Genomic DNA, 24,785 nt, shown 5'->3' on the forward strand with positions numbered 1-24,785 from the left:
AAGTCAAGGACGTCGAACACCTGGCACCAGCTCTAGTCGTCCTGGTGGAACAGAATATAACTATACAGGGAACATTTCAATATGTTCAACAGAAGATCACAGAAAATAGAGTGCTCCCATGTTTACAAAAGAAGATATCATAGCTTGTAGTCATTCTGAATCACCCTCATCCGGTGTAGCGTTGGGGGAATTACATCTTGGGAAGACATTTGAGAACAAGATGGAATTGAAAACCAAAGCGGCTCTCTTTGCAATGAAGAATAATTTTGAGTTTATGGTTAAGAAGTCTGGTACTGATGTGTTGTATATCACCTGCAAGGATCCTGATTGTGGTTGGAGAATAAGAGGGAAAAAAGTAGCGCGATCGGAGATGTTTGAGATCACTGTTTATAATAGTGTACATACTTGCTCACTAGAATTGCGACAAAAAGACCACCGTCAAGCAGCACCTTCTGTCATTGGGCACCTTATCAAGAACAAATATGTTACTGATGGCACTAGCTATCCACCAAACAGCATAAAGGAGGATATGAAGAATAATTTTGGGATTGATATGAGTTATATGAAGGCTTGGAGATGCAGAGAGAAGGCACTCGGTTATGTCAGGGGGACACCTGAAGAATCATACTCCAAGTTACCTTCTTACCTGTACATGCTGCAGCAAAAGAATCCAGGTACAATTACTGATTTTGTCACAGATGACGGTCGCTTTCTTTACTGTTTCTTCTCACTCGGAGTTTGTAGAATGGGATTTACATCATGTCGTCCTGTTATATGTGTGGACGGCACTTTCTTGAAGTCAAGGTACGGTGGCCACATGTTGTGTGCTGTCGCATTGGATGCGAATAACCACATTTATCCAATTGCATTCGCGATTGTTGACAGTGAGAATCATGCTTCTTGGAAGTATTTCATGATGAAATTGAAGGAAGCCATTGGAGTTGTTGATAATCTGTCTTTTGTATCAGACAGGCATGCTAGCATTATTCATGCTCTTGAGTTAGTCTTCCCTGATGCCTACCACGGCGCATGCTACCATCACATAAGTATGAATGTAATTGCTAAGTTCAAGACCGATCATTGTCACAAGGAGATGTGGAATGCGGCATATGTTAGGAAAAATAATATTGCCTCAATGGAAATGGTAAGATAATGTTACAACTCTATGCAAAATATTACAATGGACAAGATTGATTAAATAAAGTGTTACAACTCTATAACTGAAAATACAAATAAAACAAAGGAAATGAAGAAGACGATGAAGAAGAAGAGAATAGTAAAGTACAACTCAAAACAAAAGTTACAAGTAAAATAAAGTGTTTGGACCAAATGAAGAGATTACAACTCTTAAACAAAATATACAAGTAAATAAAACAAGAGAATAAGAAGAAGAACAATGGAATAAAAGGAAGAACATAAACCACAAACAAACTCTCACTTACACAACCTAAGTGAAGAGGATTGGGGATCACCAACTTGAACAAGGTTTAAAACCTTTGTCCAAAAGCTTATTTCCCCCTAACTCAAGCACTAAGGGATCTCTCTCAGATTTTGGAAATGCTTTCTGGAATAATCAAGCATCAAGGTGTTTCTAGCCAAGTGCTCTAGTGGATAGAAATGGTGTGTCTTACAAGTGAGCATTAGGCTCCTATTTATAGAGTTTAGAGACACCCTTTGAATTTCAAATTCCACCAACCCCCATGGCTGTTACCAATGATAAATTGGGTGTTTTATGGAATTAAAATAGAGATTTGGGAGTTACTTGGCTGTTGGAAACGTTCAAAATTGGATAAAAACCGACTTAGTATGAATCTGTCAGCCACTAGCGCCGCGGCGCTTGTTTCAAGCGCCGCGGCCCTTGGTCAGTTTCAGCAACCAATTTTTAAGTTTTTTCCAAAACGTTCCAATTTATTCCCACTTGATTTTGTAACTTCCATACACAATATGAGAGTTAAAATCACATCTCTATCAGCCATTTCTCATATGGCTTTAAGAAATTCATCTCAATATTGTGTAACAACAAATCTACACAATAATGGGTGATATTTAGGAGTTACAAATTTGTGATGAATTTGTAACACCAAATATGTTACATGTTTGGATATTTCACATATATCCAAATAATGTAACTCTCTATTATATGTTACAATATGTGACACTCCATGTCACATTTATTTAATCTAAAACATTATATTATAAAATAATATAATATTACATTATATTATAAAATAATATAACAGCATATGCATTTCGGAATTCAAAATTTCACAGGTTCTTCAACAATATAAAGCAAATGGATCCTGTCATAGCTCAATAACTCGAGGGTATTGGCTTCGATAAGTGGACTCGTGCGTACTTTCCTGGGAATCGATACAATGTAATGACAAGCAACTACGCTGAAAGTTTCAACAACAAAACCAGAGACGCAAGAACCTTCCCAGTCACTACTTTTGTGGAATTCATTCGTTTCACAATTCAGTCATGGTTTGCCGCGCGTCGTGAGGAGTTAGAGAAGTGCACATCCAAATTAGCAACAATATATGAGAAAGATGTCTCAGGCATTGCGGATGATGCAAGGTACTTGACAGTTCATCCTCTTGGACAGTTTGAATTTCATGTGGTAGACCCAGAAGGTGATGGTGAGGTGAATTTGATGACCAAATCATGCTCTTGTGGTCAGTTTCAAGTAATGGGTTACCCTTGTGTTCATGGTGTGGCTGCGGCCATGTTGCGCAGTGTCAACATTTACTCACTGTGTTCACCATATTACACTACTGAGATGTGGAGGGAGTCTTACAAAGAAAAAATTTACCCAACTGGCAACGAGGATGATTGGGAAGTTCCCGAGAACATAGAGAAAATGCAAGTTGGGGTTCCCGTTGAAAAACAACCAGTTGGTCGACCGAAGAAGAATAAGGTGGGAAGAAGAAAGACAAACCGCACTCCATCGAATTGAGAAATCATTCGCAAAGAGCGCAAGTGTAGCATGTGTGGTGGTCTTGGCCACAACAGGGCTACATGCAAAGCTAGGCTTTAAACTATTTTTTCCCATTTGAACTTGTTGTATTAATAAACTCTTTTTATTTGATTTTTCTTAAAAGTTATATTAATGGTTCGATATGAAAATGATATTGCTTGATATTAGCTCTATAACAGCCCATGAAAGTTATAAAAAAATGATAACAGTTCGAAACTGTACATGTAAAGACCCCGTATACAAGATTATCATGAAGGTAACAAATTTCTCATATATTGAATAACAGTTCGATATAGCTTGATTGTAACGCCCTGGCTACCCCAGAACAGTTACGGTGAACGGTGGACCGGAAATTTGACTCGTTACCTGAGTCCTTTGGTCAAAAACGTGCTCTAAGTGTAATTAACAGGTTAATGTATAAAACCAATAAAAAGGAAATGGAGATTTTATTACAAACTGCTCTGCAGAGCTAAACAAAATATTTACAAGTGGTTCTCAGTACAAAATGGTCATTACAGTTTTAAATTTACAATCCCGCCGATCTAAGCGGCAAAAGTAGGGTAAACCCCCTAGTTCCTCTGAGAACACTTTGACCGTGGTGGTCAAGCGGCCGCATATGTACACACCACCACATCAGCTCTCCACTCAAGGCTAGGTGAGTTTTTCTTTCCCTTTACCTGCACCATATAGCACCCATGAGCTAAAGCCCAGCAAGAAAACACAACACTTCTCATAAACATTATCAAATGATTATCATTATAATCATACTGAACATAAAGCTTTCAACAAGCAAATGAACATCACATGATTTTAGCGGGAGAGTGGCTGCTAGGTAAGCCACTAGCCTCCAGGCTCTCTTCTCTAGCGGGAGAGTGGCTGCTAGGTAAGCCACCAGCCTCCAAGCTCTGTTTGTTCATCGACCCTCAGGGTCGGTCAGGCATTAATGCTCCTTGAGTCATTCAATGCTAATAGTCGATTAGATCTAATCTCTGTTGGCTTGCGTGAACCACGCTAAGTCCATCCTTGACTAATAAGTCAGCGCTAAGTGACCAGTGTCCAGTATCACCGCCGAACTTGACTAATAAGTCACAGCTTCACAGCTGACACTAACACCTTCGCCAATTCTGACTGACAAGTCAGTGCAACGTGACCAGTGCCCAGTACCACTGCCGAATCTGACTAATCAGTCACAGCTTCACAGTTGATACTAGCATATTTGCCAAACCTGACTAATTAGTCAGTGCTATGCACAAGCGAACAACGTATGCTAAGCATTCCATGTTCAATCCATGTCCATATTACACAATCAACATGCCTTACAAATATCCATGCATGTCACACTTGGGGTGCAGTTTTCTTACCTCCGGTTCGAGCAAGAACAAATAAAAGAGTGACCCTGAGAACGATCGACCTTTTGGTCCCTTAGCGGTTACCTGGTCATAACCAAATTATGGAATTCCATCAATAAAATGAATAATAAAAGGTTCCCAAACCAAAACCTAACCTCCGGGACCTCAAACACTACTCAACTGGGTAGTAGGTTCATTCCCGAGGCCTTAGGCTTGAATCCCCATGCTAAAAAGCTAATTCTGGCCAAAAAATGCCTTAAGGGCTGCGGCCCTCCTTGGCCATGCCGCGGCCCGCCCCTCAAATAGAGGCGCCTAAACCCAGCAGCCCCCAAGGGTCGCGGCTCACCCTGACCATGCCGCGGCGCAACACCCAGTTCAGCCAAAACCCTTGTTTTTCTTCCCCTACGATTTCTCTTGGAACCAACCCTTCAAACCCAATTTAAACACCACCCAAACCTCTTCCAAACACCCATTTAAACCTCCAAACATCACCCATAACTCTCCCCCATCATAACCCAAGTAAAACACCACAAGAACTCCCCTTGATTCCAACTTTCCACACCAAAATCAAGAACTGAAATCCTAAAACGAAAACAGAGCAAAACCAGTAAAACAATGGATAAAACTCACCTCAAATTCGAAACCAACCCTCTTCAATGGCTGAGCTATGTCTACAACCTCAACCTCCAAATTCCCTAGCTTGATTCCACACCTTGAGCTCAAAAACTCCAAAGAAGAAACAAGGAAAATGAAGGAAAGAGAAGGTACGGGAAGGAGAAGAAGGGAACTCTGTTTTGGGTTCTATTTTTACAGTCATATAAGCTTCATATATATCCAAACCAAAAGACCATTATACCCCTAGGTCTTTAAAAGTTTCTAAAGCCAACTCAAGGGTAAATTTGACATTTTCCACCTACACCGTTAATGATAATTAACGCTTCCCAATTCCCGCTAATCTCAATATTCTCAAACACCAGTATTTCACATCCCGTTACCCTTTAATCCCCGGTAACACTCTAATCATTAAAAGCACCCCGAGACTCACCCCGAGCCCCGAGCTTAAGCCCGTTATGACCAAACCGATATTTAACATTCCTTGATCGTCTCATGCCAAATAGCTCGAACAAACCCACATTATAATGTGGTCTCAAATTATATCACCAACATGCGAACAAATAATCAATTTACCCTCATCGGGCCAAATTACCATCACACCCCTGTGGATAAAAATATGGACTCACATGCATGCATTTCACATCATATACATGCATTTAATCAATTAATAGCATAATTAAGCAAGTATGGCCCTCCCGGCCTACTGTTCACGCCGTTAAACACAACGGAGAATTTGGGGCATTACATTGATATTAGCTCGATAACAGCCCATGAAAGTTATAAAAAAATGTGAACAAGAAACTGTACATGTAAAGACCCTGTATATATATAATCATCAAGGTAACAAATTTTGATACCACAAGTCTGTGGTCCACTTGTTCCTGAACACCTCCATATTTTCATCGCATATAGTTTCCAATGGAAGACCGACCATTAGATGCTCAATATACTTGACAGCATACACACCACAATCCCCACTGTAAAAAAAAAAGTAAATATTATGTGCACATTACTATAAATTTAGTTAGAAACAAAATTAGTATGAAGATGATGTTTGTTACCTTCTCTTTGACTGAGGGAGCTCATGTTTCTGTTTGCGACGCCATGTGAACTGATGCGGCCTCTTTCCTGCTGATGGAATCTTCAACATCAAGCTATTAGTAAACAGCTTACTCTGCATTAACAGAGAAGGAATCATAAAGCACCATGGACTCATAATATCCTCAAGCTTTGCGTCACTAATCACCGAGTTGTCTGAATCGTAAACAGTCAGAGTCCAACTAGAAATGGAAGCCTCAATGGCAAACCAATGTTGTTGTCCATAGTTCTGGCACCAATATACATCCTCAACTCCTCCCCAAGATGCCAGAAACTACTGCTCGATGCCGGTCAACATGGACATAATGTCATCATCCCAAGAATACTTTGTTTTGTCGGCTGTTTTATTGTACTGATCATATCGGGCAGGTATCACTTGTGAGAAATAACTGTTCATCACAACTGCATTCTGTCGATATATATTGGGAAAATACTTGCGACGCATACGAAGCATGTGTTTTGCCGCATCAATATGCTGCAAAGAGAGTACGATAAAAAAATTAGCAAAGACCATCATAAATTGCTGCTGTCGAGCTCCATCGAGCTCATATCGAGCTACTATCGAGCTCACATCGAGCCAATCTGAAACAGTAAAGAACAACCCTATTTTAACATCTCTATCGAACTCCTATCGAGCTCCATCAAGCTCACATCGAGCCAATCTGAAACAGTAAAGAACAACCCCTACATCCCTATCAAACTACTATCGAGCTCCATCGAGCTCACATCGAGCCAATCTGAAACAGTAAAGAACAACCCCTACGTCCCTATTGAACTACTATCGAGCTCACATCGAGCCAGTCTGAAACAGTAAAGAACAACCCTTTTTAACATCCCTATCGAACTTCTATCGAGCTCCATCGAGCTCACATCGAGCCAATATGAAATAGTAAAGAACAACCCGTACATCCTTATCGAACAACTATCGAGCTCCATAGAGCTCACATCGAGCCAATCTGAAACAGTAAAGAACAACCCTTTTTAACATCCCTATCGAACTCCTATCGAGCTCCATAGAGCTCACATCGAGCCAATCTGAAACAGTAAAGAACAACCCCTACATCCCTATCGAACTACTATCGAGCTCCATCGAGCTCACATCGAGCCAGTCTGAAACAGTAAAGAACAACCCTTTTTAACATCCCTATCGAGCTCCATCGAGCTCACATCGAGCCAATCTGAAACAGTAAAGAACAACCCCTACATCCCTATCGAACTACTATCGAGCTCACATCGAGCCAGTCTGAAACAGTAAAGAACAACCCTATTTTAACATCCCTATCGAACTTATATCGAACTCCATCGAGCTCACATCGATCCTGTAAACTCCTATCGAACTCATATCGAGCTATCATCGAGCTCATATCGAGTCAGTAAAAACAAAACATGTAAAATTGAAAACATTCCATAATTAGGTATAAATGGCTTACCCTATCATTGAGCCACGACTGGGGTGTCTTCAACGTCAGAAACCACGATGGACCGTGACTCCTAGTCTTTACATCCCGCGGGGTCTTGTTGGGCATGTCTCCAAGTAGCCACTTGCACATTGTCCTATACTGTTTGAGATCTGGCTTCTTGAGAGGGTCCAGCACATGTGTAGCCTCCTCTGCTGGTGCAGCTGCATCAGTGCGAGGTCTTTTCCTCGTGGGATCGGTATAGTCCTCAAACCAATCTGGCTTGCGTTTATGGCGTCTAGCCCTCTGAAACTGAACCCCAGCAACACCTCAGGGTTGACAATAACGACTCCCGGAGTCTCAGCATCAGGTGTCACAATGATAGTAGGAGGCGTCGTTGGATCATCAACATAGTCTAGCGGAATATCCAATGACTCTGAGTCTGAATCTTCATTGGAGCCCCTCGGTTTCTCCTTAATAAAAGTTAGGATCTGATTGACTACATCCAAGATCACTGACTGGTTCTTCAGGAGGGTCTCCTGTCGACCCTCGACTCTGTCCAACCGCTCAATCAAGTCGGCGAGCTCAGGGGCTGAGGCTGAGGCTGAGCTGGTGTTGGGGTTGGTGTTGGGGCTGACGCTGAGGCTGGGGCTAATGTTGGGGCAAAGGTTGAGGCTGGGGCTAAGGCTGGGGCAATAGGAGGGGTGGGACCTGCAACCTCCTCCCCCGGGGCAGCATCAACAAATATCTTGGCTGCCTCGGCTGCCTGAGAAACTATCTCTGCGATTTTCTCAAAAGTCGCATCCTCATCCTCATCAGTCTCCGAGGGATCCTGGCCAAGCCCAGGATAAAGGAGAAGATCTCCCTCAGTCAAAGACAAGTACTAGTCTTTTTCTGCTGGTCGAGGCTTCAACATCGGAAGAAAAATTAACTGCAAACAACATAAAACATTTGGCTAACTCAAATAATGATAAAAGATAAGCATATAGATAAAAAAAAAAACATAACTTACACATTCTTCTTCAATAATATCGGTGCGATGACGGACTTGGTGAAATCCTTGTTCCTCCGATGCGACCAACTAAGCATCCTTGGGAACATGTTTCCCGAGCTCACAACAAGCTCCACCGCAAGCTGTTGGATAGCCTCATATGCCCAGTACTCTAAGGCCGGGGCATAACCATACATACTGTACTTGGACTCTTGCTGCACCTTGGCATCCTTCTTGGCATCATAGTTGGCCTTTTGCTTCACCATGTCCTTCTTACAAAAATGCAATAGCCTCCTATAAGAGTACTTCCCCCATGGATAGCTGAAGAAGTACTCTACATTCTCAACAATTTTTAGGATATCTCGCCAAATGTGCAACTTGCCCTCAATGGCATTCAGAACCCCCTCAACAAACAGACATAGACCAAGCTTGTACACATTTTCCACAACCGTACAAGTCTTGAAAGCATGGTCCACCTGTGACAGCTTTACTTTCTCAGCATCGTTGAAATACTCCTTTATCAACCGGTCGTTGAGATTATGCCCTTCCAACTCTTCTGGTGACGGGAAGGTACTAAAATCCAACCCCGTCACCAGGGCAAACTCTCCCATGCCGAATCTATAAGACTTCGACCCCAAGAAAAAATGCACCTCATCTTCGTTGTTGCTGGCGATTTTCCTCAGCAACAGTTGATGCACCAAGACTCCGGAGAAATTAAACTCCGAAGCCAAAAAGAACTGCTTGAAAGGGGATTCCTTAGCCCTTTCAAGCAGCCCGAGCTCCAAAAACCTGGTCTTAATGTGATTTAAAGTACTACTACCCCGATAAGTCACTCGACCAGAAAAGTGATCACTGAACGGAACAAGCAACTTAGGCATCTGTAACAACACATGACAAAAAATTGGTAAGAAAACAGAATAAAAAAAATTTCATAAAAAACATTGAAATAAGTTGTCATCGAGCTCTATCAAGCTATAATTGAGCTGCAACATACCCTATCGAGAAACTATCGAGTTCCATCGAGCAATTTCAACAACCTAAATCTATCGAGCCTATCGAGCCAGTGTCGAGCCTATCGAGCTAAGCAAAATCTGTCTACATAAATAACCATCGAGCTACAGTCTGGTCTATTATCGAACCTATCGAGCCCTTGTAATATAATACCACATATCCATCGAGCTCCTATCAATCCAGCATTGAACCGTTCAAACTGCCCTATCGAGCCTACTATCGAACCATAATCGAGCCTATCGAGTTACTTTCATTTATTGTCATAGATCAATCGAGCTCCTATCGATCCACCATTGACTGTTCAACTACCCTATCGAGCCTACCATCGAACCATAATCGAACCTATCGAGCCACTGGTTCAAACCTAGAAAAAAATTCCCACAAAATCGGACAACCCATTCCACAAATCACAGATTCAACAACAATATAAAGCAAATATGGACTTGGGTTCAAGATTTTACCTTTGTTTTTGAAACTTTGAAGGAAATATGCTCCATGAGTCTCGGGTTTGACAGAAAAATGGGAGTTTGCTGTGGGTCTCGAGATCGAATGGAGAAATGGGAGAAGGTGGGGGTTCAACGGAGAAGGTGGGGGCTCGAAAACTCGACAGAGATGTGGGCTCGACGGCTCGACGGAGATGGGGGCTCGACGGCTCGACGGAGGGTTCGATGGTTTTTGGGGGATTTTTGTGAGACTGGGAGAGAGAAACCGAGTGGATAGAGAGAGAAGGCTGAGGTTGAATTTTTTGGGTGTGGAAAAATAAGCAGGGTATTTTGGGTATGAGGGAAAAGTTTAGCATCAATTTGAAAAAGTTAATAATGCTAAAATTTTTTTGTAATTGTACATATTAGCATGTATAAAATATGAAATTTCCCTTTGGTAGTGATTATAATAATTGCCCGTCTATATATACCTTGTGAGAAACAAATTAAGTATTTCCCTCATTTTATTCACCAAACACCTTATTATAGTCACTTGGATTGTCCTCATCATGATGTATATATCAGCCAGAAATTATCTTTATTAATCAAAGAGAAAGAAAACAAATGAGTAGCTAGTACTCGAAAAGTACAAAGTGATCAGAATAACATTTTGGTCTAATACAGAGGAATTCATTGTTCACGAAATTCCACTTCCAAAACACACAAATGCACTCATCACACTCGAAAACTAAACACACAGACACTGATCAGATGTATGAAACATTATTAATTAGTGTCAAAGTAATTAATTAGTTAAGCTAAGTGAGCAAAAACTCCAACGAGAGGCGCATTAGTGACTGTTGTTGGCTCTGCATGTTGGAAGTTAGAGCGGGAGTCGGAATAGGCATCGTTCTCGTCAGGGCTGACTATTGCACCGTCCAACACATTTGGGTTTGGTGCGTTTTTATTGAACCACTCGTCGAACCCACCTTTGCAGCTCACTGGTGTCTGATCCTTCTTGATTGATACTATAGATGCTGCTCTGTGGTGAATTTGCTGTGGATAGTTTGACCCAAATCCAACCATGTAACTCATTTTTAATGGGTTTGAACCCAATAAATAATCCACCTATATATATATAAAAAACAAATGAAACAATATTATTATTATCATTTGGTGTCAAGTAATAATTTTACAATATAATAGTATACTAAGTCATATTAAATTACTGTTTGTTAACTTAATTATTTTGTATAATTTTATTAAAAGGTATTCTTTCACTAGATTAGGTATTATAGTGTATATAAACAATATAATATTAACGAATCATTAAATTTACAAAACAAAATTAAAAAACTAAATAATCACATGAGCACATTTAAAGTACATTTTTTTAGGGAAAAAAAGAAGATAAATCTATCGGAATACCAAAAAGTTAATATTGTTATTCCTATAAGTATATGACATTAATGACATATATTCTAAACTTGGAAAGAAAGAAAAAAACATTAAATGTAAAAAAAAACAAAGTTATATTTTTCAAATTTTAGTTATATTTGGAAAATCCCATAAAAAGATATAAAGTGTGTTGATAAAGAAAATTCAATTAATAGGAAAAAGACAAGAGAACATTAATATACATTATAAAATGAATTACCTGTGATTGGACAGTGCTGGTGAGATCGGAGGGGGTAACGGAGCCACCGGAGCACTGAAGGGTGGCGCCGGTGGCAGTGAGATAGTTGGAGTAAACAGAGGTGACGAAAGTTGCAGTGGCTACGTACTGAGCGTTATTCCATGGCAGAAACCAAAGAAAACCACCGGGAGTCCTCTTGAAGTTGTTGCTTCCTTTGCCAACGCAGGAGCATATGAACTCCTCCGCCTGTTGCTTGTACCGCCCCAGTGCGGCGGCGGCTGAGCCCGCTTTGCCGTCCATTAGAAGCTTTGCAACCAGAACCTGTGCGCCCACGTATTTGTCGTCCCAGGAGAAGGTGGTTCTAACGCCACCGCTGTCTGATGAGCTTGAAAGGTAGTCAAGGTATTCTTGCTTCGACGTAGCTCGATAAAGCCATGCAGCTGCCCATAACATCTCATCCTAAAGTACTCACACAAATTAAACAGAATATAATTATATTAATGTATATATATATATAGCTAGGGAGCTTGTCATTATTTTTGCGCTGATTCTGTTTTTCGAGCTTGAGAAATTAAAATAACCTAATTTTTTATATCACTGTCACTGTGTAGGTATCAAACATTTAAACAATCTGATACCACCTAAAAAAACACAATTAACAATTTAAGCGTTAGAACCATAATTTTGGCACTCAATTATTCTTAATTTCTAAAAAATTGATACGTTACAATTATTTTTTATTGTAAAAAAAAAACCCTCAAAATTCTTATAAATGCCCCTACAAGTAAGATCAAATATAATACCCTACATGAATAAATTTTTATATATATAATTGTTTGCAAAATATCATATTTTTTATTCAAAGTAACTTATTATTTTTTATATAAAAAAAAAAAACCATTAAAATTCTTATAAATTTACACATGTTAAATGTTTTTACAAAATACTATTCGAAATTGATATTTTTATTGTTTTTTTTTTTGATAAATTTGAGAGCTTCCTCAGCAGTAAATATTTTTATACCAACATTTTAATGGCGATCATATGATGTATATTATTATTACCTGATATCCACTACTGGCATAGACTTTTCCTGCGTCAGGTATACTGGTTTGATAAATACCAGGAGACTTTTGACCAAACGCGAAGAGCTGGTGAAAAAGAAATCAAATTAATTAAAGCATATATTAACAATATAATTATAAGTATGAATGTATGTATGTATGTAAATGTACCTGTTTTGCATGGTTTAGAAGTTGGAAAGAATATCCGATCATGTGAATAGACCTAAAAACAATGGAAGCCGCAGCGAAAGCAGCGGCAGTTTCGGCAGCAAGATCAGAGCCAGGATGGTGGTCGTCGATCATGTAAATGGTCCTTAGAGTGGTCATGTCTTCGGGTCTCTGCCAGCACTGATGGTCCGAATCAGACTCACCCACTTCTCCATAAAGAACGTCAGCCGTTGGATGAGCTTTCATCAAGTAATCGGTCCCCCATTTGATGGCGTTCACTGCGTTGTTAAACTCATTCTTTGCCTTGAGCTGCTTTGAGTACTCTATTGTGCTCCATGACAGCATTGTTATTGTAAACGCCATTGGAAACCCTAGTTTCAGATTGTCTCCAGCGTCGTAGTAACCTCCAACAAGGTTTTGTATGCTCTGATCGAAAACATATTACAAATCAAAAGTCAGCTCTAATAAATTTTGTTTGGATTTTTACGTACAAACTTATGTATATATATATGTATAACCATCATTTTCCCCAAACAAACAAAATTATTGATTCACGCATGTTTAATTACAAACAATTGTCCATACCAATGTGTAAGGCTTGTTAAGCATTCAAAACAATTCACATAGTATCCATGCATTATATATATATATCATATTATAAAAAATATATAGGGTCATCAAATATTGAATTGATTAGACGTTTGTTAATAATTATTAGAAATTATTATAAAAATATAAAAACAAAACCAACCAAAGTTCATTAAATCTAAATAATGTAATGCACAAAACTAAATCCAATATAACAAAAAAATTTCTCAAAACAAAATAAGTGATGATTTTGACAAATATTTTTTAAGACAAAATTGTCGAAAAACTCACGTAGTCTAAACTAAGTTTTTGTGAGTGTATAAAAAAAAGTGTGTCTAGTATTACTGGTAAATATATATAGATTACGTACTTGATTAGCAGAACCATCTTGAAGAGCGGAATCACCGCGCCATTGAACTCTCTGGTTGGGAGGAAGCCTTCCAGAGCGTTGGCCTTCATAGAACAACAGTGACTTGGTCAGTGCTTCTCCATAGTCCAAACACTCTATCCCTTCAAAAACCAAGCTATTCAACACCATAACCACCAACCCAATTAATACCACACTACTCCTATTCTTATTATTAAAACACATCATCATCATTTTCATCACTTACAAATATATATGCTCAAATTTTATGTGTATATATATATATATATGAGAGATTGTGTTGGTGCGTGAGTACTACATAGTATATATATAGCTAGCTAGAATTCTGGTTTTACTTTCACCACTATCTAATTAAAATGTTGTCATTTATTTACTCCTATAAATTCTTATAAAGTGGAATCCATTGATTGATTGGTTTCCTTTTCAACTTTGGATTATCACTCCTTAATTTACACAATGTAGAAACATTTGACTTTCTCTTTATGTTTATTCTCATAATTAATGTGTATAAGCGTACGTTTAAAGAAGAAAAGACTAATTGTAGATAAAAAAATAAATGCACTCATTAATTACGATGAAATCTCTTCATTTAGAGAGTGAAATCTGGTTCTTTTTTTTTAATTAACTAATAAATCGTCAACTCTATCTACCTACCTACCCTCCTCTAAAAAGTCTTGCTAATTTGCTTCACATGTGCACAACATTATAACTTTCCTTGTTTTTTTTCCTGACCTTAACTTAACAGATTACCAAAAAAAAAAAATTTACACAAAAAAAAAAAACTAAGAAATCAATTTTTAGAAAATATAAAAGGTATAATTTTATAAATTTTTTAGAATAATTATAAATATGGTAAAAAAAATTACTTAAAAAAATATCTTATATAATTTAAAAAAATAAAGAAATCTCGCTTTAGATAAGATAGTTTTTTTTTCTCAGGGATTAGAAAAGATTGTTTTTTTTTTCTCAGGGATTAGAAAAGATAGTTAAATGTATATAAAATTTAGAATAATTATAAATATGCTTCTCCATAATCCAAACATAACTATGCCTTCAAACACCAAACTTCAAAAGTTTTTTTTTATTAAACAAAAAAATTAAGAATTCTTTTCAGTAAAAATATAACATATAATTTTATAAAGTTAGAATAATTATAAATATATTCTAAAAAAAATATTTTCCTCAATTTTTTTTTCCTCACAAATTTTTTTCTTCATAAAATACAAAATCCAAACAAAGTCTAAATTGTTTCCTGAAAAGAAAAAAATAAATAAAGCAAAATGGAGATGAAAACTAAGAAATCTCTTTCTAGAAAAGATAAACTTATATGTTTTTCTTAATCTTCTATCTCATTTTTTGATAAAATGGAAATAGTATTATGAAAAATATTTAATTTGAAATAATAATAATATAAAAAAAAGAAGCAAAAAAAATGGAGATGCGGGGTATCGATCCCCGTACCTCTCGCATGCTAAGCGAGCGCTCTACCATCTGAGCTACATCCCCAAGATGTTGTAATAGGAGTTATTGTATATTATTATAGATTTGAACAAATGAATAAGAATCTTCAAAATCACCCGCGAAGCCGTTAGGAGGAGAGAGAAAGTAATCTGTTTGGATAAGAGAGAGATAAGGCAGAGAGAGAAACCATTAGTTTCAGTTTCAATTTCAGTGAGCTTCAATGGCCACTCTGCAACTCACTCACTCTTCCAAGCCTTCCTTAACCTCTCTCTTCTCCATTACTCCCCGCCATTTTCGATCTTCTCAACCTCCTTCTAGTTTTATTCCTAAAGCTTCGTCTTCTTCTTCGGCTTCGCTGTATCGCAGACAATTCATCGCCGAGACCGCTGCGGTTTCTCTGTCCTTGGCGGCGCCATTTCTTGGATCTGTACAACCGGCTAAGGCTGAAGAATCGCTTTCCGAATGGGAAAGAGTTTTCCTTCCAATTGACCCCGGCGTCGTTCTTCTCGATATCGCTTTTGTACCCGATGACATGAACCACGGTCAGTTCTCCCAAAACTTTTACTCTGTTTCTTGCTGTTTGGTTTCTGGGAAAGTGCAGCGTACTTTACTCTCCGATGACTTCTTTTTTTTTTTTTACGCTTTGTAGTAATTCTACATTTTCATCGGAATATTCAACAAAAACGCAGAAACTATAGTCTTTAAAAAATTTGGGTAAATTCAAGCTATATATGCTTCTACTAGCTACTAGCTAGGGCTGGTCCAGTTGTAATGCTTAATTTGAATTGTTCTTGTTCGTTGTCATGGTAGGTTTCCTTCTGGGGACTAGGCAAACGATTTTGGAGACGAAAGATGGTGGAAATACTTGGGCTCCACGCTCAATTGCCTCAGCTGAAGATGAAGATTTCAATTATAGATTTAATTGTATTAGCTTTAAAGGGAAGGAGGGATGGATTGTTGGGAAGCCTGCAATACTGTTGCATACTTCTGATGCTGGAGACACCTGGGAAAGAATACCACTTAGCGCTCAATTACCTGGAGATATGGTAATCTTGTGTGATTGATTCTTGCCTATATGATTATATGGATGTACAGATTTTGCCAAAATTCCCTTTCAGTTATGACACTGGTTGGGATGTTATTTGCAACTGAATGGTGCTTCTCTAATTGCTTGAAATGACTTAATATTTAGCAAACAAAATCTATGTTATGGTGAAAAAATACTCTGTTTAGTCTGAACACTTGGACTCTTGTGTAAATCTGTATTTGTACAAAGTTGGTAATGGTTTTGTTCATTCCAGGTGTACATAAAGGCAACGGATGAAAATAGTGCAGAGATGGTGACTGACCAAGGTGCAATATATGTTACATCAAATAAGGGCTACAATTGGAAGGCTGCCGTTCAGGAGACAGTTTCTGCTACTTTAAATAGGTGTGTTTGTGCTAATATGTCCCTCTCTAAGTTCATAAGCTGTTTGAGGAATCTGTTATTTGGATTGGTTAGCTTAAATGGTGGAATTCACTGTTCCGTAGTCTTAGAGTCAAGATCCCACTTAGACTTTAGCAAAAGATTGTTTGTTACAAAAGGTAAGATACTCATTTTAGCCTTATTGCACTTGCAGAACAGTTTCTAGTGGCATTAGTGGGGCAAGTTATTACACAGGAACTTTTAACACTGTTAACCGCTCACCTGACGGAAGGTATGTTGCTGTGTCAAGCCGTGGTAACTTCTACTTGACTTGGGAACCTGGGCAGGTGAGATTTTTCTTCTTGATGGTAGTCCTTTGTTTTTTTTCTTTTTTCTTTTTCCTTTTATTATGTCATACTGTGCTATCATATCATATCAGGTTCATATATGTAGTTCTTTTATTCTCTATTTATACATATAGTAAATACTCTGTTACATTGTAAACACCAAGATTATAATTTGTTTTTTTTGTGAAATCAACTGAAACATCATCTTCTGGTTTAGTAATTATATTTTGTTGCATAAGTCCAAGAAGACCGTGATCTTGGAAGGAACTCTCTAATCTAAGCTAGTACAACAAAAAAAATTACTATATTTTGTCCAACCTTTGCACTAGAATAAGCTTGGTCATAGTATAGTGACCAATACCATGATTAGTAATTTTGATTTTCACGTGGGAATTCCTTTGTCATGAAGTGTGGGTTTGTGACCTTATTGCATTACTACTTTCAGCCATTCTGGCAGCCACATAACAGATCAATTGCAAGAAGAATTCAAAACATGGGTTGGAGAGCTGATGGTGGTCTTTGGCTTCTTGTTCGTGGTGGTGGACTATTTCTCAGCAAAGGTACAGGGGTAAGTAATGCAAAGATATCTATTTTCCAAGGTTCATAGGTTTCAATATGTAACTTAAAGCTGTTTAATAAATTTATTCTCGAATATTTTTGGAGGAAATGAGTACTTAAAAATGGAATCTTAAGTTTTCTGTTTCATGTTTGAAAAATGAAATGGTTTTTTTGAGGAAAATATAAAAATATGTTCTCATTGATGGAAGAGATACTCAACTTTGCAGTTATCCGAGGATTTTGAAGAAGTACCTGTGCAAAGCCGTGGTTTTGGCATTCTGGATGTTGGCTACCGTTCACAGGTAAATAATTTTATCACAAACTCACCTGGAATGATTTGCCAAACATAATTATATCCTGCCCTGGAATATTAGAAGATAAGAAAACTGATTATTATACAACACAGGAGGAAGCTTGGGCAGCAGGGGGAAGTGGGGTACTATTGAGAACCACCAATGGTGGCAAGACATGGATACGCGACAAAGCAGCTGACAACATTGCTGCGAATCTATACTCAGTAAAGTAAGCTTACGGAGCCTTCTTTTGTTTGTTTTTTTCTCTTTTGTGTAGTTTAGGAGGAAACATTTGACCCACGTTTTCATAGTTAATAGACATCGTCGTGTGTGGTAGACCTTAAATTCCCCATCAACACCGCTAAAAGGACTGTCTTTTGAGGTGTCGGTGTTGGGTTATTGCCTTTTAAGTTGGGTATCGTATTCTAGGTGTGAAAGGTGTTGTTGCATTGTTTTTATATAAACAAATAATTCATCAAATGTCAGCCAGATTGGTACGCAAAGGTCTTGGCGTAAAGAACCTCCTCCACATTTATATACTGTATATATCATAAAAACGACAAAGAATTTTTACCGTTCTTGGAGTCTGCTCCTCTTTTTTAATATAAAAACACTAGCTTAGCTGCCAATAGAAGGAATGTGGAAAAAAGAAAGATTCAGAATCTAATAAAATAATCACCAACCTAGAAGTTATAGCAAGTAACGAAGTGAAAAAAGGTAAATAAAATTTTGAAGCAACTATGGTTGGACACTAAAAAGTTAGGACTTGTTTATGAATGGTCTACTCTACTTCCATTAAGAAAGTCATTAATGTCCATGATTTTTCGTTTACAGGTTTCTGGATGAAAAGAAAGGATTTGTGCTGGGTAATGATGGAGTGTTGCTACGGTATCTGGGATAGAGTTGTAATTAACACACGGTAATGATTTATTAAGTCTCCTTTCGGCTCTTTTTTCATCATATCTAGTGTTGTGTCACCTTAAATTATAGAGTTCATTTGCTGTCTGCCTATAAGTTATGCACAACCAACAGTACTGTCTTCACTTTATTGTGTTTTTCAGTTAGTGAAATAAATACCAAAACTTAAAATGCCAGATTGATTGGTTGAAAAGGCAGACTGATTTATAATATTAACATTTACAGAATCTGTGCAGGTTTGGAGTAATGCTTGCAATTTTGTATGGTTGAATTTTACCAAATATGATATGTGATGTGTTGTATCAAAATATGAGGCAAAATCTCAACGTTTAATAATATTGTAATTTCACTGTAAAGAATATCACTGCTACTTCACCACAAGTGTTGTTTTTGCCACTTCATAGCTACCCTTTATTGATTATTAGTAGTATTACAACTAAAAATATAATATATATGGGACTGATAATTACCAAACCCACTATTCAATTTGGTCTCAGATATGTCTAAATGCCATTGTCACATAATTGACTTTAACTGGTTTAATTAATTCACCCCTTTATTTCACTACTTTTTAGGTCCACTCCTACTAACTTGTATTATTTTAAGTAAGAATTCAGACCCTTGTTGTGCCTCTCTCTTTTTTTCCCATGTGTTCTTGCAAATTACAATGGGAGTCAAATAGTTCTTCACCCGTTTCTGTTATCTCTTCTTATTTTATTTGAATAAAAAAACACTGTAATAGTGTAGTTAAAGATTCTTCAATGATTTTTAGCCGAACAGAAAAATGTCAATTATTTTATTAAAGTTGATTTGATTTGAAAAAGTTGTTTGATCTGTCAATTTGACCACCAAACTTGGTGAGTGAGAAAGCAAACCGTGTGTGAGTATGCGAGCCACGAACTATCTCTATCTCCATTACTAGATGACAACCCGTTTGAGGAAATATGGTACACACAGTCACACACAACCTAATCTAAACTGGTCTCATTCAAGTTTGAAATCACAATATATATATATATAGATATATAATATAGATTATAAAAGTTCTCAAAATTAAATTGATTTCATGTAAATTAATTTAATTGATGCAACAAGTCTCCACATCCGTTATGTGACGCATCTGTTATAATTGCTCCCTCTCAACTAAAAAAAAGTGATACATTTACATTGAATAACCATTCAATGCATTACTTTATGTATAAACACTACTAGTCTAGTCTGTCTCGAGTAAAGAAGTGTGGAAAATAACTTATTAAAAATTAATTCAAAGGGGAAATAATTCAACATCAAATTAAGTAGTTAACTGTGCTAGTAGGACTTGGATTGAGCTATAGCAAACCGCATGACTACCATTTAAGAAGATTAAAAAAAATTGGCGAAAATTTGATAAATCACTTTGTAAAATTGTTCTTTTTTAATAGTTTTTTGCAAAATAATTTTCCTAATAGAATGTTGAGTATCCTCTTAAGAGGGGTATCGAAATTTTTTGACAAGGTATCAATGGATGTTAGAAGTGTTTGAAAAATTATTTTGTAAAAATATCAAAATGAGAACTAAAAATAATACTATTTGGCCAAACAAATTAAACCCAAATTGAGTAACCAATATAAGGGAACTATTTTATTTTTACTTTTAAAAATGTTCGATTGTAGGAAAAATAGAGGCAGTGAAACTAGAAAAAGTAAAACAGCTTCTTCAATATTGTAGCCCACAAAAGTCAATGTATTATTAGAGAAATTAGGTAGATGATAACGAAATTGAATATTTTCTAATACCATAATAACATTCCATTATTCTACACCTCTACAGTGGTCAAATCTGTTTGCATAAATGATCGCTGAATTCAAGGTTCATCTTTCTTCAATACTTTTCTAAAAATTATTTTTGAATACTGTGTATACTACACTGAAATGTTAATAAAAAAAACAATTTATTATAATAAAGGGCTTAAAAATGAAAATTTGCCTAATTTATCTATCAGGCACTTTTTTCTGATGAAAGTAACTAAATATATTGGTGGTTCTTATCATTATCTCCTTAGCCAAAACGTATTTTAAAAGGAATTAAAAAAATATGCAAATGGCATCAACTAAGGTTATCATTAAATGAAAATAAAATAAAAATCTTGATTCTTAAATAAAAGAGAAAATAATAATAATAAAACCTTCTTTATGATTTATCGACCTAATCATTTTGAAAACGTTAAAAAATGACCATTTTACCCCTCATTCTGTCCTTTACATGAATTTTTGGTTCCCTATTTTGTCTGCTTGTAGAATATTTTGGATATTTTTTAATTCCAAAACCCATCGATTTCTTAAGATTGCAAGAATTGGAAATGATATGTATGGATTCCGAGCTCTGATTCGAAGCTCGTCAACAATAATGGTGGGCGGAGCTTGAAATGGTGGTGACTGGTGGGAAAGCCATGTTGGGGTGCGACCGACAGTAGTTGAGTTCGGGGGTAAAATGGTCATTTGAGGAATCTTTCAGTTTCGTTTTATGTGCAGAAAAAAAGGCTAAACTCCCACATATTTATTTATTTATTTATTCATTAATTTTGTAAATAATTATAATTTTGCTTCAAAGTCCATTGTAGAGAGAGAAAGAGGAGAGAGAGACCGAGCGAGAGAAAGCAAAGCAAGGCGAGGCATGTTTCATCAATCTTTCCCGGAAAATCTGGAGGGAAAGTCGATTCAGATAGAGAGAAAGTAGTGAAACCTGTTATCGAATCTTGGCCTCATATTACTAGATCTAGGTTTTTTTCCCACACACTCGATTCCCCTAATTTTTTGAATTTTTTTTTTTTTGAATTTTCTGATAGATTTTTTTACTGGGGAACGTTTATTTATTGGTGAAGATGCAGATGGAAAGGGAGAAGCGGTATCGGAATGGGAATGGGAATGGGAACGGGAACGGGAACGGGAATGGGTTTGGGATTGGGAGTTACAGTAGTGAGTTTTATTGCGATATCGATCAACATCACCTAAATCAGCCGCCTGAGACCAATGGTTATCATCATCCGACGACGACGGCAAATTCAACGCCTTCTCCTTCCTCTTCCTCCTCTTCTTCGTCTCAACCCCCTCTTGGCTACATCGAACACCCAGTTTCCAAATTGGACACTCTCGCTGGTGTTGCCATCAAATATGGCGTTGAGGTATATATTCATATCAGATTTTGGTTTTTATTATTCACATAAAATTGTATCTATGTATAGATTTGAATTCGTTTGATCTCGATTGTTACGATGTGATTTGATTCGATTGTGCATTTATATATAGAAAAAATGAATTCTTGGTTTTTCAGGCTATTTAATTTCTGGGTTTTCCGTTTATAGTGTGCTTTGGCTTAATGGTTCATTGCCTTGGTCGATTATAGGGATTTTGTTTGGAGTTTTTTAATATATTTTTTCATTCAATGTTGATTCCCAGAGTTATTAAAGACGTTTTGGGCAATGAGTATAAATGGTTAAGGTTGTCAATACTCAATACCCCTTTCTGTTCTACTTCCTATGCATTAGTGTCCTCACATGGAAACAAGGGCCTTCTTATATATCATTTTGGTGTTTTTTTACAGGTTTCGGACATAAAAAAGATGAACGGACTCGTGACGGATCTTCAAATGTTTGCTCTCAAATCTATTCAGATTCCACTACCTGGGAGGCACCCTCCATCCCCTTGTTTATCAAACGGTTCCAACACACCAGGGTAACTATACCTCTGTACTCTGCTTTTTGACTAAATCTGCTCTAAACAAAATACAATACCATTTTCTCGAACGGTCAGGAGTTAGGATCCTTGTATGATCTGTGTGTTAATTTACATGCAACTGTAAAATGTATGCATCTTTTTCAGACTGACTTGCGACGTCATTCTCTCGAATATGTATATTGAATTGAAGTGGTATAGTGATATCATGCTAGGATGAGGTAGCAGTAATATGTTGTTCCATTTTTATTGCCATGCTTGGCTCTAAGTTTATTTTTCCGTATTTAGGAAGCTGCACTGGCTCTAAGTTTATTTTTCTGTTGTTAGGAAGTTGCATTAAATTTTAGGTTATTTCTGGTTTTATTTTAGAGCATAGAGGGAACTAAGTTTGATATAGATATCCCAATGTCGAGCAGCACAATGCAATTAGGCATGCTTTTGCCTTTAAAATTCTGTACTGGGATCATAATCAGTAAGTCAAAATGTTGTTTTGTTGCATAGTTCCAATTCTATCCAATAGCAGTAAAATATTAACTTAAGGTATTGAACTTGCCACACTTGCTGATATATAATTTTTTTTTTCTTGCATGTTATGCAATGTCCTCTTCTGATGGAGTGTTCATGCAATTTGAATATTTTTTAGTTAAACTCCAATTTTGGGATGTATTGATTTTAAATTAACACGCTTCACACATAATTCTACGTTCTGTATTACTTTTAGTTAATGATATAATATCTCATACAATTGTGGTAAAGTTGAGTTTGTTTTTCCAATTACTGGTAATTATTTTAGTTTCTTCAGTAATCATGTTGGACGATTTGTCTTCCACTTTTTATTCGCCATTGCTTAAGGAACTGTATACTTTCATAGACAGAGCAATTCAGACCGAAGCCCACCAAAGCGGATGCACCGTGATTTGTTTGATTCATTCCAATCCCTTAAACTTATGTCTCCTCAGCTGCACGTCTCACCAGCCATGAGCTCTTTGCAAGGTTACTATGGGCTGAAAGAAAAAAATAGAAACTCTAGCTCCGATTCCATTGAAATGGCAGTCTATAGAAAAGGAGTTTCAAATTATTTAGAGGATGAACCGTTTCCAAGAGTGTCAGACCCATCTTTGAGCCACCACCATAGGAAGTCAAAAAGCCTGGTCAGTGGATATTTAGATGATAACGGTGAAACAGCTGATGGTACATCTGTTTCAGACACTAAAGAAGGTGAATCTGAGAGATGGAGTTGTGACAAGCTCATTAGAAGGCGTCAGAAATCCGAAGCTGACTTCTCCCGCACCCCTGAAATGATGTTGGAAGATAACAGTGGCAGCGTCGGTGGATTTTCAGCAACAAGAGGAAAGCATTTAGCACTTAGACCCAAAGCAGCTGGTCGAACAATGGCAACAGATGAAACTGGTGGAGTAAATCCTATACCGGTCGGTCTGGGAGATTCCCTCTTGACTGACGGGTTCACCGGAGTAAGGAAGTCATCGAGTACACCAAGTTTGCAGGATCCAGACAGTAATGGGTCTGCATCAGTCCGACCATCTACGTCGAAATGGAGCCTGAAATCTGATATTCAAGGCTTTTCAACTGCGTCCATTGCAAAACCAATATTTGATGGGTTGCCTAAGCCAATTACCGGTCGAAGAAGCAAAGCTGCACTTGATTAATTTTATAAATTTGTTTTACCATTTTTTTTCAGGATTTTTCAAGAACAAGATGAGTAAATAGAAAAAGAAGTGAAAGTGGGCACCCCCCAAAAAATAGGGATATATCAAATAAATCATTCTCAAATTATTTGTGATTGGATTTTTCTTGTACTTACAAAGTAGAGAGAGAGAGAGGCCAAGCCAAGAAGAGGTGAAGTACAAAAGCATTGTGCGTTTGATCACAGTTTGTTGGCAGCATCCATTTCAAACTAAATTTTTCCCACAAGATTGGATACACTTAAGAATGTCAATAGATTTTCGTGTCAGAAAAAATTATGTATGTATTCTATAATTTATTTTCTTACATGTAGCTGATCACTATTCTCAATTTTCGCAATGAATATAATTTAAATTATCTTGGTATAATAGGCTGTAGCATGATATTTGGGCAATTCGTCCCCAACATTTGGGTAATGATCTGATAAATTTCTTAATTTTAATGCTTGGCAGCTTAAAATTTGTGTAAAAGAAAATGCAAACATCTTAACAATGTCACTATATGGTTCTGATTCGTACTTCTGTTTTCTTGTGGTTTAGCATTGTCCAAATCAAAAACCAGACGGTCCAACTAAAATTTGGAGAATATGACTAGTCAAATTAAATCAAAACAATTTCAGTGCCTAGACCCAAAAGTGGTAAATATGACATTGAACTTTCCATAAAAGAACATTTAGAAGTAC

General features: G+C 37.1%; 3 protein-coding genes and 1 non-coding gene across 6 annotated transcripts; 2 read left to right on the forward strand and 2 right to left on the reverse strand.

Moving 5' to 3' along the window:
- Positions 1-10,669: 10,669 nt before the first annotated feature.
- On the reverse strand, positions 10,670-13,917 carry LOC133795185 (endoglucanase 13-like). Its single transcript, XM_062232642.1, has 5 exons — positions 13,687-13,917; positions 12,732-13,154; positions 12,561-12,647; positions 11,518-11,955; positions 10,670-10,988 (listed from the first exon to the last, which is right to left on the reverse strand). Exons 1-5 carry the CDS (start codon positions 13,915-13,917, stop codon positions 10,674-10,676), a joined length of 1,494 nt encoding a protein of 497 aa, XP_062088626.1. The 3' UTR covers positions 10,670-10,673.
- Positions 13,918-15,137: 1,220 nt separating this feature from the next.
- TRNAA-AGC (transfer RNA alanine (anticodon AGC)) lies at positions 15,138-15,210 on the reverse strand. Its single transcript has one exon. It is a non-coding gene; the product is annotated as a tRNA-Ala (tRNA).
- A 94-nt stretch (positions 15,211-15,304) lies between these two features.
- Positions 15,305-19,092, forward strand: LOC133796508 (photosystem II stability/assembly factor HCF136, chloroplastic). 2 transcript variants are annotated; one of them, XM_062234060.1, is made up of 9 exons: positions 15,305-15,707; positions 15,976-16,211; positions 16,467-16,597; positions 16,788-16,920; positions 17,366-17,488; positions 17,706-17,780; positions 17,885-18,000; positions 18,606-18,690; positions 18,915-19,092. In XM_062234060.1, exons 1-8 carry the CDS (start codon positions 15,386-15,388, stop codon positions 18,670-18,672), a joined length of 1,203 nt encoding a protein of 400 aa, XP_062090044.1. In that variant the 5' UTR covers positions 15,305-15,385; the 3' UTR covers positions 18,673-18,690; positions 18,915-19,092. The 2 variants fall into 2 exon arrangements, with proteins under 2 accessions (XP_062090044.1, XP_062090043.1); XM_062234059.1 differs by having other exon boundaries at positions 18,926-19,092.
- A 1,989-nt stretch (positions 19,093-21,081) lies between these two features.
- LOC133796510 (uncharacterized) lies at positions 21,082-24,471 on the forward strand. Of its 2 annotated transcripts, none has more exons than XM_062234062.1 (4): positions 21,082-21,447; positions 21,550-21,849; positions 22,269-22,399; positions 23,271-24,471. In XM_062234062.1, exons 2-4 carry the CDS (start codon positions 21,550-21,552, stop codon positions 24,064-24,066), a joined length of 1,227 nt encoding a protein of 408 aa, XP_062090046.1. In that variant the 5' UTR covers positions 21,082-21,447; the 3' UTR covers positions 24,067-24,471. The 2 variants fall into 2 exon arrangements, with proteins under 2 accessions (XP_062090046.1, XP_062090047.1); XM_062234063.1 differs by having other exon boundaries at positions 21,083-21,447; positions 21,556-21,849.
- Positions 24,472-24,785: the final 314 nt, after the last annotated feature.

Source organism: Humulus lupulus, chromosome 8 (assembly GCF_963169125.1).
Source record: "Humulus lupulus chromosome 8, drHumLupu1.1, whole genome shotgun sequence".
In the NCBI taxonomy this organism is placed as follows: domain Eukaryota; kingdom Viridiplantae; phylum Streptophyta; class Magnoliopsida; order Rosales; family Cannabaceae; genus Humulus; species Humulus lupulus.

What these genes read in the sequence shown, in the direction of transcription:
- LOC133795185 (XM_062232642.1), bottom strand. Translation starts at nt 13,917, where the DNA reads ATGATGATGATGTGTTTTAATAATAAGAATAGGAGTAGTGTGGTATTA. An exon ending in TTCTAAACCATGCAAAACAG is followed by an intron (nt 12,648 to 12,731) that starts GTACATTTACAT and finishes CTTTTTCACCAG; the next exon opens with CTCTTCGCGTTTGGTCAAAA. An exon ending in ATGCCAGTAGTGGATATCAG is followed by an intron (nt 11,956 to 12,560) that starts GTAATAATAATA and finishes TGAGTACTTTAG; the next exon opens with GATGAGATGTTATGGGCAGC.
- LOC133796510 (XM_062234062.1), top strand. Translation starts at nt 21,550, where the DNA reads ATGCAGATGGAAAGGGAGAAGCGGTATCGGAATGGGAATGGGAATGGG. An exon ending in CCATCAAATATGGCGTTGAG is followed by an intron (nt 21,850 to 22,268) that starts GTATATATTCAT and finishes GTTTTTTTACAG; the next exon opens with GTTTCGGACATAAAAAAGAT. An exon ending in AACGGTTCCAACACACCAGG is followed by an intron (nt 22,400 to 23,270) that starts GTAACTATACCT and finishes ATACTTTCATAG; the next exon opens with ACAGAGCAATTCAGACCGAA.
- LOC133796508 (XM_062234060.1), top strand. Translation starts at nt 15,386, where the DNA reads ATGGCCACTCTGCAACTCACTCACTCTTCCAAGCCTTCCTTAACCTCT. An exon ending in GTTTCTGCTACTTTAAATAG is followed by an intron (nt 16,598 to 16,787) that starts GTGTGTTTGTGC and finishes TTGCACTTGCAG; the next exon opens with AACAGTTTCTAGTGGCATTA. An exon ending in TGACTTGGGAACCTGGGCAG is followed by an intron (nt 16,921 to 17,365) that starts GTGAGATTTTTC and finishes TACTACTTTCAG; the next exon opens with CCATTCTGGCAGCCACATAA.